This window comes from Coregonus lavaretus (genome assembly GCF_964263955.1).
Source record: "Coregonus lavaretus genome assembly, chromosome: 27".
NCBI lineage: Eukaryota > Metazoa > Chordata > Actinopteri > Salmoniformes > Salmonidae > Coregonus > Coregonus lavaretus.
The window spans coordinates 5,009,480-5,021,821 of NC_140014.1; the positions used below are offsets into that span (position 1 = coordinate 5,009,480).

At 47.5% G+C, this 12,342-nt stretch overlaps 1 protein-coding gene across 1 annotated transcript in view; it reads left to right on the forward strand.

The window, feature by feature from the left end:
* The window catches only part of nid2a (nidogen 2a (osteonidogen)), a 111,671-nt gene that overhangs the window by 19,537 nt on the left and 79,792 nt on the right, over window positions 1-12,342 (forward strand). Inside the window, exons 6-8 of the mRNA XM_084144703.1 lie at window positions 351-596; window positions 2,902-3,102; window positions 4,982-5,209. Coding sequence (XP_084000829.1) covers window positions 351-596; window positions 2,902-3,102; window positions 4,982-5,209 — 675 coding nt within the window. The remainder of the gene's footprint in view (window positions 1-350; window positions 597-2,901; window positions 3,103-4,981; window positions 5,210-12,342) is intronic.

Consider the following 12,342-nt stretch of genomic DNA (forward strand, 5'->3'; position numbering starts at 1 on the left):
TCAAAGACCTGTTTTTAAGCTAAAAATACAGGAAGGATTATAATATTCCATTGGCATCTGTTTTGTCACTTTGTATGTCTATGGAGTTGAATTTGGTGCAGATGTGTGCTATTTGTGGTATTGGTGTTCTCTACATGTTTTGTGTTAGATACGCAGACATTGATTGGTTGACAGGCGATGTGTGGGGAAAGTGTTTCTGGTATCCCATTCTGAAAAATGTGAGCAGCATGAATGTTTGCGGAGACTGCATTCTCAGTTTTTTTTACCGGATTAAGCATAAATGAGCTTTTAGAATGTATGCCCAATACATTGATTCATTCTGAGTAGTATCCCCCCTTCTATTTTCTCAGGTGCTCCCCATCGCGTCAACGGCAAGGTGAGCGGGACAGTGATAGTAGGTTCCACCCCCGTGGACCTCAACAGCGTGGACCTGCATGCCTACATCGTAGTGGGTGACGGGCGGGCATACACAGCCATCAGCGAGGTGCCCGAGCCCGTAGGATGGGCACTAATGCCCGTGGCGCCCATCGGAGAGCTCTTCGGCTGGCTCTTTGCCCTGGAGCTGCCCAACAGCCAGGCTGGCTTCAAGATCACAGGTGAGCTGAATCACGATGTTACCGGCGCTTAGTGAAGTTGTCACCACGTTAACAAAACATCCTTTTACAACCCGTGTTCAGCCTGAACATGACGTCATTGCATCCAATTTTCAGAGTCCTAGTACCTCACTCAATAGTCTCCCTCAGAGTTAGTGTGGCGGTGCTATAAACGTGTTTTAATCTCTACATAAAACTTGTTCTCCATGATGTCACCACTGCATCTATTGCTCTGTGTGTGTGTGTGTGCGTGTGCTTAGGTATGTGTGTGTGTCTGTGGTGTGTGTGTGTGTGCGTGCGTGCTTCGTTTGTGTGTGTCTGTGGTGTGTATGTGTGCGGGCATGCATCTGTGTGGGCGTGCGTGTGTGTTTCTGTGTGTGTGTGAACGAGGCTGTTAGCAGATGCCCCCATGTTGGCAGACTTCAGGTCGCTCTGTGTGTTTGTGTAATGTGAGTTTACAGTCATACAGCTGTGTTGTCTCCAGAGGGGTGACATGCCTACTCCACCCCTCTCAGGCTAATTTGAGTCAGGTGTTCCGTTGTTGTGTGTTTAGACTCGTTTTATTAGCTAAGAGGCTTGTGGATTCAAACTGTCAGAATGATAGTATGCTCAGATTCCCTGTCTGTTGAACAGTTTATCATCTGGCAAATCTGATAGGAGTGACCTACTATTGCAGGCATTAATGTTATTATGGAGAATTGAGAGACTGGGTGTAGTAGTGAGATTCTGCTGGGTCCCAGCCCATTCGAGTGTGGAAGGGAATTAAATTGTAGACCAGATAGCCAAAAGAGCTATACAACGAGATATAATTGAGGTTAATGTTCCACTGGTTAGTGGTGAGGCCAAATGTAAGATCCTTTTTGATAGATGTGTGGCAGCGGAGATGGGACTCTGAGCCCAAGGGCCGGAATTTACACTACCGGTCAAAAGTTTTAGAACACCTACTCATTCAAGGGTTTTTCTTTATTTTTACTATTTTCTACATTGTAGAATAATAGTGAAGACATCAAAACTATGAAATAACACATATGGAATCATGTAGTAACCAAAAAAGTGTTAAACAAATCTAAATATATTTTATATTTGAGATTCTTGAAATAGCCACTCTTTGCCTTGATGACAGCTTTGCACACTCTTGAGGAGGGACACATGGATTGTGGGATGCACCCGCATGGTGGGGGGAAGTTGCAGGCGGTAGGCCACTTGGTTGACTCGCCGGACCACTCTGAATGGCCCGACGAACCGGGAGGACAGCTTCCTGGACTCCACGTGGAGGGGAAGATCCCGCGTGGAGAGCCAGACCCTCTGTCCCAGGCAAAAAAATGGGGCCGGGCGACACCTGCGGTTGGCCTGATATTGAGACCTGACCGAGGCCCGCTTAAGCGCCACCCGTACCTGCCTCCAGGTGCTGCGACAGCGACTGATGTGGGCCTGGACCGACGGGACCGCCGCCTCCTCCTCTTGCTCTGGGAATATGGGGGACAGGCCAGTGGATGAGCAGAGAAGGGTGTTGTGGGCGTACTCTGCCCATGCCACCAGGTCCACGGTGTCGAACTGCCGGGAGAGCGCGTCAGGCTTGGTGTTCTTTGACCCCGGACAGTATGAGATGGTGAACCAGAACCTGTTGAAGAACAACACCCACCTGGCCTGGCGTGAGTTGAGCCTCTTGGCCCCCTGAATGTAGGCTAAGTTCTTATGGTCCATACGACGAATGGATGGGCGGCCCCCTCTAGCCAATACCTCCACTCCCCCAGGGCGAGCTTGACCGCTAGCAACTCACGGTTCCCCATGTCGTAATTCCGCTGCGCCGTGGACAGCCTACGGGAGAAAAACGCGCGGGGGTGAGTCTCACCATCCGTGAGGAACCGCTGGGACAGGATTGTTCCCACCGCAACGTCTGAAGCATCCACCTCCACAATGAATGCAGGGAAGGATCAGGATGCCCTAGGACCGGGGCCGATGTAAAGTGCCGCTTCAGCGCATCAAATGCGTTCCCCGCTTCCGGGTTCCAAGCGAAGGAGCGCACGCTCGTCTGGGTGAGGGCTGTCAGGGGAGCGGCTAGGGAGCTAAAATTGCGAATAAATCGGCTATAAAAATTTGCTCTATGAAGGTCGAATAGCAAAGACCTTACTCAATTGTTATAGTTGTAAAATAAACATATCAGGTTCAAACCACCCAAGGTTTAATCTCATTGCCATGCATTCAACACTACGTATGATGAAAGTAAACAAATATGAAGGGATGACGTCTCTTCCTGTCGCTTATATAGAGATATCACTTCCTTATGATGTCCCTTCCTGTCCCACAGGTGCAGAGTTCACACGCCACGCCGAGGTTACCTTTTACCCCGGCAACCAGCGGCTGAGCATTGTCCAGACGGCCCAAGGATTGGACAGCGAGAACCACCTCAGTGTTGACACACGTCTCTACGGTGACGTGCCCTTCATTGCCCCCGGCGCCACCGTGCAGGTGGAGCCCTACAAGGAGACCTATCAGTACTACCCTTCAGGTGCGCTAGCCAATCACTACGCTAGCCAATAAATAGCCAATCACTGCCCACCAGGGTTGGGATAAATTCCATTTCAATTCGGTCAATTCAGGAAGTAACTAAAATTAGAATTTTCCTTATTGTTTTTCAGTGTGGAAATGTTCAATTGGTATTGGAATTTCAGTTTGCTTCCTGAACTGACTGAATTGAAATTTTTGTTGACCACCTCCACCCCACTTTACCTCACAGGCATTCTGGGCCTTCCATGGCTCCGTTCCAATATCCACACTAGCATACCACCTAGAACGAAGTTCACCTTTTGGGCATATATACATTTTAAGTGGTAAGCTAGTATAGACGTTGGAGCATAGCCATAACTGGAGCCCAGTGGTTTTGCAGACTATGGAACCTGATCAGGAAAACCTCTGAGGATGAGATGGACTATTAGGTGGTAGTTTAAGGAGGTTAGGAAAAATCTCCCTAGCCCGAGTCATGACTTCCTCTCTTCCTGTACCCCCCTGACTCTATTTCAAAGGAAAAAGTTGTTGGCTTCTAGACAGTGGAAAAGCAGATGTGTCTCTTATTTCTCCTCGCAAATGAATCCTAACTTGATAAGCCGAACAAAATACTTTTTCCAACCTACACTACTATTTAACTGGTCCCCATCTGATCTAATGTCATGATGTGACAAAGGCGCCACTAGCCTCCCTCTCCCCTTCCCGAGTGTCTCAGCCATCTCTCGTTGCATGGAGATAAGGATCGGAGGGGGGCTAGTTGCTAGTGGACGGTTGGGGCTATAAAAAGAACCAACCTCTGAGACTTCACTGCCTTCACTTCCTTTTGGAGGAAGCCGGGGACAGATTTTTTATGTGCTCCCGGAACGTAAACTGTTTTTCATCTGAAGGGCCCACTGGATGAGGAAGTGTTCAATTAGCAGAGCCACTCATCCTGCCAGGGCTGATTATAGACCAGGGTCGTTAGGGTCATCAAAAGGAAGGGGGTTTTCTGGTCTTGGTAAAAATGTTATTTCAAGGTGCACTGCTCCAGACCAAACCGTAGTCCATATAACAGATCATAAGCATTGTAGAAACAGCTCACTGGGCAAAAACGGGTTGCATCAACATTATTTCCTCGTCATTTTAACAAAACAATTCTATGTGATGACGTTGAATCAACGTGGAAAACTGATTGGATTTGCAAAAAGTCATCAACGTAAGGGAATCTCGTATTTTTGTCACCCAACTTTTAACCTAAATCCAATGACATGGTAATTTGTTTTGTTGATTTCACTTTGAATTCACGTTAGTTGACAACTCAACCAAATGTAAATAAATAAATAAATAATAAATAAAAAATAGACGTTGAACTACTGTCTGTGACCGGTGGGAGAGCGGCACAGACCTGAGTAAAAATAGTACTTGTTTTCTTTTGAATACTTTGTGTTTGATTGAGCCTGTCTAGAGTGCTAGACGGGTGGGTATTGCACTTTTGGGACTATTCAATTGGTTCCATTGCGCCAGGCAAGTTCAGTCGAGTGCCGCTCAAGTATTAGAAAGAAAACAAATACTATTTGGACTGTGCTGTTTCTAGAATGTGTCTATGATCAGTTATAAAAACTACGACAAATGGTGCTTGTAAAACAAATGTAAAGAGCGTTCATGACACCCAGTAACACAAAATGCTAAATTTTATCATATGCCATGACTCTATAAAATGGCATAAAAGCTTTATTACAGCACAGATACATCAACAACAGACAATTTCATATGATCTATTATTGTGGATAATGTACTCTGTCAACAGACTATTTCAACTCGTACATCGTAGGTAATGTAGCCTTTCGATAGGTTTCAACTGGTGCATAGTGGGTAATGTAGTCTCTTCTCCCCTCCCGACTCAGTGGTGAGGTCCACGTCGGTGCGGCAGTTCACAGTGGTGTCGGCGGAGCGCGGCTCGGAAACATTCACCTTCCAGCTGCATCAGAACATCACATACCGCGACTGCCGCTACGGGCCTCGAGTGGGGCCTGAGACGCTGCAGCTGACCACAGAGCGTGTCTTCGTCATGTACGTCAAGGAGGAGAACATCTTGAGATACGCCATTACCAACAAGATAAGCCCAGTCGGAGGTCAGTTCAAGTTTAAAGTTCAGAAGTTATTGTACCATTTTTCTTCTTGGTAGTGTTGTCTGTGAGGTTGTGTGATGGGAAAAGGTATGGGGCTGGGTATGTGTTTTGTCTGGTTGTGCAGTCGTTTGTGAAAGATGACAGTTACAAAGGTAAAGTTTCCGGATAAACTTTTTTGGCATACAGTAATTATAAACCTGTTATTACATGAAGTAGAGTCAGTTGAGTGTGGGCATACAGTACCAGTCAAAAGTTTGGACACACCTACTCATTCCAGGGTTTTTCTTTATTTTTACTATTTTCTACATTGTAGAATAATAATGAAGACATCAAAACTATGAAATAACACATATGGAATCATGTAGTAACCAAAAAAGTGTTAAACAAATCTAAATATATTTTATATTTGGCATTCTTTAAAGTAGCCACCCTTTGCCTTGATGACAGCTTTGCACACTCTTGTCATTCTCTCAACAAGCTTAATGAGGAATGCTTTTCCAACAGTCTTGAGTTTCCACATATGCTGAGCACTTGTTGGCTGCTTTTCCTTCACTCTGCGGTCCAACTCATCCCAACCCATCTCAATTGGGTTGAAGTCAGGTGATTGTGGAGGCCAGGTCATCTGATGCAGCACTCCATCACTCTCCTTAGTCAAACAGCCCTTACACCTTGCCTGGAGGTGTGTTTTGGGTCATTGTCCTGTAGAAAAACAAATGATAGTCCCACTAAGCGCAAACCAGATGGGATGCCGTATGGCTGCAAATGCTGTGGTAGCCATGCTGGTTAAGTGTGCCTTGAATTCTAAATAAATCACAGACAGTGTCACCAGCAAAGCAGCCCACACCATCACACCTCCTCCTCCATGCTTCACGTTGGGAACCACACATGCGGAGATCATCCGTTCACCTACTCTGAGTCTCACAAAGGCACGGCGGTTGGAACCAGAAATCTCAAATTTGGACTTTACAGACCAAAGGACAGATTTCCACCGGTCTAATGTCCATTGCTCGTGTTTCTTGGCCCAAGCAAGTCTCTTCTTCTTATTGGTGTCCTTTAGTAGTGGTTTCTTTGCAGCAATTCGACCATAAAGGCCTGATTCATGCAGTCTCCTTGGAACAGTTGATGTTGAAATGTGTCTATTACTTGAACTCTGTGAAGCATTTATTTGGGCTGCAATCTGAGATGCAGTTAACTCTAATGAACTTATTCTCTGCAGCAGAGGTAACTCTGGGTCTTCTTTTCCTGTGGCGGTCCTCATGAGAGCCAGTTTCATCATAGCGCTTGATGGTTTTTGCGACTGCACTTAAAGAAACTTTCAAAGTTCTTGAAATGTTCCGTATTGACTGACCTTCATGTCTTAAAGTAATTATGGACTGTTGTTTCTCTTTGCTTATTTGAGCTGTTCTTGCCATAATATGGATTTGGTCTTTTACCAAATAGGGATATCTTCTGTATACCACCCCTACCTTGTCACAACACAACTGATTGGCTCAAACGTATTAAGAAGGAAAGAAATTCCCCAAATTAACTTTTAACAAGGCACACCTGTTAATTGAAATGCATTCCAGGTGACTACCTCATGAAGCTGGTTGAGAGAATGCCAAGAGTGTGCAAAGCTGTCGTCAAGGCTACTTTGAAGAATGTCAAATATATATCTATTTTGATTTGTTTAACACTTTTTTGGTTACTACATTATTCCATATGTGTTATTTCATAGTTTTGATTTCTTCACTATTATTCTACAATGTAGGAAATAGTAAAAATAAAGAAAAACCCTAGAATGAATAGGTGTGTCCAAACGTTTGACTGGTACTGTATGTCAACTGTGAACATGTATTATTTCGGTTGATGTCTTCGCTAACATTAGCCATAGAAGTCCAGTATCTGCTGTTGAATCACCCCTGCTGAGTACGTACAGTACTCCCCCTCAGCCTCTACTGCCCCTCCCCACCTCCCCTCATTTTTGGGATGGCTCCTTTATTAACACGTTGACAGATAACACACTGTACCTATAAAGTGCACTACTTTCGACCGGAGACCGTAGGGCTCTGGTCAAAAGTAGTGAACTATGTAGGTAGCAGGGTGCAATTTGTGATGCAGACTACTGTAGCTTCTGCAGATATGGCTGCATGCCTTTAATACAGCCCAGCGTGTACAGAGGCAGTGTAAGTAACAAATCAGTTAGGAAGTCACTCCCCTATGTGTGATAAATCCAAGCACTAAAACCCATTTCTTCCCCCATAAAATAGCTACATGCTTACACGAGGTCTCCGTAGTGGTAAGGCTACAATCAGTAAAGATGTATGTCTTTATGTTACCCATTTGGGTCAAGTTTTGGTCATGGTTGTAATGGGAATGAGCTTGTTATGACATCAGTGACGTCAACCCCGTTACAGTGCTTTTAAGTTACGGAGATGAGGTTACTCATACACACCGAATACACACACACACACACACACACACACACACACACACACACACACACACACACACACACACACGCACACACACACACACACACACACCCTTTTACATCACTTATTCACACAGGTGAAGTCTGGGACCCTCTGTGGAGACAGGGTGAGTCTGGGATATGTCTCCTTGCATCTTTCTCCCATCCCCCCTCAAAGAGAGAGAGGGGGGGGTTAGCGGTCCCATCTGAGGCCGTGGGCTCATATGTTCCTCAAGGACAACCTGTACCCCTTTCACCTCACCTCCACATCCTTTTAATCCTCCATTCCTCCCCTATCCTGCCTTCCCACACACTTGAGGCTGATGCAAGATAGAAGGAAATCAAAAAGGAGGTGGTTTGCTGCGACAGCACCTGCATCTGTGAAAGAGTTGTGTTTTGCCGTAATGCTGCCCTCTTTTGAACCGCCGTTCGTCTTCTTTGTCGTAAGCATGTCAACAAATAGCTTAAGAAGCTTACACTGAAATGTTTGAAAAGACAGGCTTCCAGTGTGGCCGCGGAAAAAGAGGGCGATGCACTCGCACACAGATGCACGGACATGCACACACTTACACCACAAACACATACACACACACACACCCACATACACACACCCACACACACATACATAGAGTTGAAGTCGGAAGTTTACATACACCTTAGCCAAATACATTTAAACTTAGTTTTTCACAATTCCTGACATTTAAGGTTAGGATCACCACTTTATTTTCACCACTGACAAGGTCAGTTAGGATCACCACTTTATTTTAAGAATGTGAAATATCAGAATATTAGTAGAGAGAATTATTTATTTCCGTTTTTATTTCTTTCATCACATTCCCAGTGGGTCAGAAGTTGACATACACTCAATTAGTATTTGGTAGCATTGCCTTTAAATTGTTTAACTTGGGTAAAACATTTCGGTTAGCCTTCCACAAGCTTCCCACAATAAGTTGGGTGAATTTTGGCCCATTCCTCCTGACAGAGCTGGTGTAACTGAGTCAGGTTTGTAGGCCTCCTTGCTCACACACGCTTTTTCAGTTCTGCCCACACATTTTCTATAGGATTGAGGTCAGGGCTTTGTGATGGCCACTCCAATACCTTGACTTTGTTGTCGTTAAGCTATTTTGCCACAACTTTGGAAGTATGCTTGGGGTCATTGTCCATTTGGAAGACCCATTTGCGACCAAGCTTTAACTTCCTGACTGATGTCTTGAGATGTTGCTTCAATATATCCACATAATTTTCCTTCCTCATGATGCCATCTATTTTGTGAAGTGCACCAGTTCCTCCTGCAGCAAAGCACCCCCACAGCATGATGCAGCCACCCCCGTGCTTCACGGTTGGGATGGTGTTCTTCGGCTTGCAAGCAACCCCCTTTTTCCTCCAAACATAACGATGGTCATTATGGCCAAACAGTTCTATTTTTGTTTCATCAGACCAGAGGACATTTCTCCAAAAAGTACGATCTTTGTCCCCATGTGCAGTTGGAAACCGTAGTCTGGCTTTTTTATGGCGGTTTTGGAGCAGTGGCTTCTTCCTTGCTGAGCGGCCTTTCAGGTTATGTCGATATAGGTTTAGTTTTACTGTGGATATAGATACTTTTGTACCTGTTTCCTCCAGCATCTTCACAAGTTCCTTTGCTGTTGTTCTGGGATTGATTTGCACTTTTCGAACCAAAGTACATTCATCTCTAGGAGACAGAACGCATCTCCTTCCTGAGCGGTATGACAGCTGCGTGGTCCCATGGTGTTCATACTTGCGTACTATTGTTTGTACAGATGAACGTGGTACCTTCAGGCGTTTGGAAATTGCTCCCAAGGATGAACCAGACTTATAGGAGGTCTACAATTCTTTTTCTGAGGTCTTGGCTGATTTCTTTTGATTTTCCCATGATGTCAAGCAAAGATGCACTGAGTTTGAAGGTAGGCCTTGATATACATCCACAGGTACACCTCCAATTGACTCAAATTTAGTCAATTAGCCTATCAGAAGCTTCTAAAGCCATGACATAATTTTCTGGAATTTTCCAAGCTGTTTAAAGGCACATTCAACTTTGTGTATGTGTCACGTTCGTTCAATGATGGGTCAGACCAAGGCGCAGCGTGATATACGTACATGTTTATTAAACTAAATAAACACATGACAAAACAATAAACGAAACGAAACGTGAAGTCCAAGGTAGAACACACAACATACCTTACACGGAACAAGATCCCACAACTAGACAGTGCCAATAGGCTGCCTAAGTATGGTCCCCAATCAGAGACAACGAGCGACAGCTGCCTCTGATTGGGAACCACACCGGCCAACATAGATCCACACATACTAGATCGACAACATAGAAAAAGCACAACAAGGAAATATACACACCCTGACTCAACATATAAGCGTCCCCTAAGTCAGGGCGTGACAGTACTCCCCCCCAAAGGTGCGGACTCCGACCGCACAACATAAACAAACAGGGTAGGGGCCGGGTGGCCATTCCGCCTCGGAGGCGGATCCGGCTCGTGGCGTGACGACCTCTCACTCTCCGCCTCCCTGTTGCGCCCCTGGTCTGGTCTGGACCTCGGCGCGCTGCTTCTCCTCTCCTTCCTCCCACGATATGCCAGGCCCTGTCTGGACCCTGGTGTGGGAGACCCCGAACCTGGTGAGGGGCTGACGTCATGGTCTGGACTGGAGCCGCTGACCGCAGCTGGATTGGGCACCGGTGGAGCGGATTGCTCTGGCTCCGGAGTGGAGCCGCTGACCGGAGCTGGACTGGACCCCGGTTTAGCGGACTGCTCTGGCTCCGGAGTGGCTCAGCTGACCGGAGCTGGATCAGGCACCAGTGGAGCGGACTGCTCTGGCTCCGGAGTGGAGTAGCTGACCGGTGCCGGACCAGGCACCGGTGGAACGGGCACGGGCCATGCCGGACTGGACAAACGCACCATTGGTCTGGTGCGAGGAGCAGGCACGGGCCGGACCTGACTCGGAACACGCACCACTGGCTTGGTGCGAGGGGCTGGAACGGGCCGGGCCGGACTGGCGACGCGCACCACTGGCTTGGTGCGAGGAGTAGGAACGGGCCGGGCTGGGCTGGCGACGCGCACCACTGCCTTGGTGCGAGGAGCAGGAACGGGCCGGGCCGGGCTGGCGACGCGCACCACTGTCTTGGTGCGAGGAGCAGGAACGGGCCGGGCCGGGCTGGCGACGCGCACCACTGGCTTGGTGCGAGGAGCAGGAACGGGCCGAGCTGGCGACGCGCACCACTGGCTTGGTGCGAGGAGCAGGAACGGGCCGGGCCGGGCTGGCGACGCGCACCACTGGCTTGGTGCGAGGAGCAGGAACGGGCCGAGCTGGCGACGCGCACCACTGGCCTGGTGCGAGGAGCAGGAACGGGCCGGGCCGGACTGGCGACGCGCACCACTGGCTTGGTGCGAGGAGCAGGAACGGGCCGGGCTGGCGACGCGCACCACTGGCTTGGTGCGAGGAGCAGGAACAGGCCGGGCCGGACTGTAGAGTCGGACTGGAGGTCTGGAGCGGAGAGCTGGCACAACCCGTCCTGGCTGGATGCCTATCTTCGCACGGCACGTGCGTGGTGCAAGCACAGAACGTACAGGACTGTGCCGGCGCACTGGCGACACAGTACGTAGCTCCGCATAACACGGAGCCTGCCCAGTCATACACTTCCTCGCGTGAGTACGGGGAGTTGGCTCTGCTCTGACACTAGGCTCCGCCAACCACCCCGTGTGCCCCCCCCCCAAAATGTTCTTGGGGCTGCTTCTCGGGCTTCCTCCTCGACCGGCCTCCTCCGTGTTGCCGTTGCTCCTCTCCTGCCTGGGCATCTATTATAGCCCATGGTCCTCTCCCCGCAAATATCTCTTCCCATGACCACAAATTGCCCACCTGTGACATGGCTATTCGCTCCGCCTGGGCACGTTGCTTGGTCCTCGTTTGGTGGGATCTTCTGTCACGTTCGTTCAATGACGGGTCAGACCAAGTTGCAGTGTGATATACGTACATGTTTATTAAACTAAATAAACACACGACAAAACAATAAACGAAATGAAACGTGAAGTCCAAGGTAGAACAAACAACATACCTTACATGGAACAAGATCCCACAACTAGACAGTGCCAATAGGCTGCCTAAGTATGGTCCCCAATCAGAGACAACGAGCGACAGCTGCCTCTGATTGGGAACCACACCGGCCAACATAGATCCACACATACTAGATCGACAACATAGAAAAAACACAACAAGGAAATATACACACCCTGACTCAACATATAAGTGTCCCCTGAGTCAGGGCGTGACAGTATGTAAACTTCTGACCCACTGGAATTGTGATACAGTGAATTATAAGTGAAATAATCTGTATGTAAACAATTGTTGGAAAAATGACTTGTGTCATGCACAAAGTAGATGTCCTAACCGACTTTCCAAAACTATCGTTTGTTAACAAGAAATTTGTGGAGTGGTTGAAAAACAAGTTTTAATGACTCCAACGTAAGTGTATGTAAACTTCCGACTTCAACTGTACACACACACATACACTAGTATTTAGCTCAACCCCATCAGTGGAAAGCTCCTCCAGCTGTATTGCGATGAGCTGTCATGTCATGTGGAGGGGGATGTCAGTGCTAGAGGAAGGGGGGTTATTGTTAATCTCTGCTGCTCTCTGGGAAATAATATCTCCTCCAAT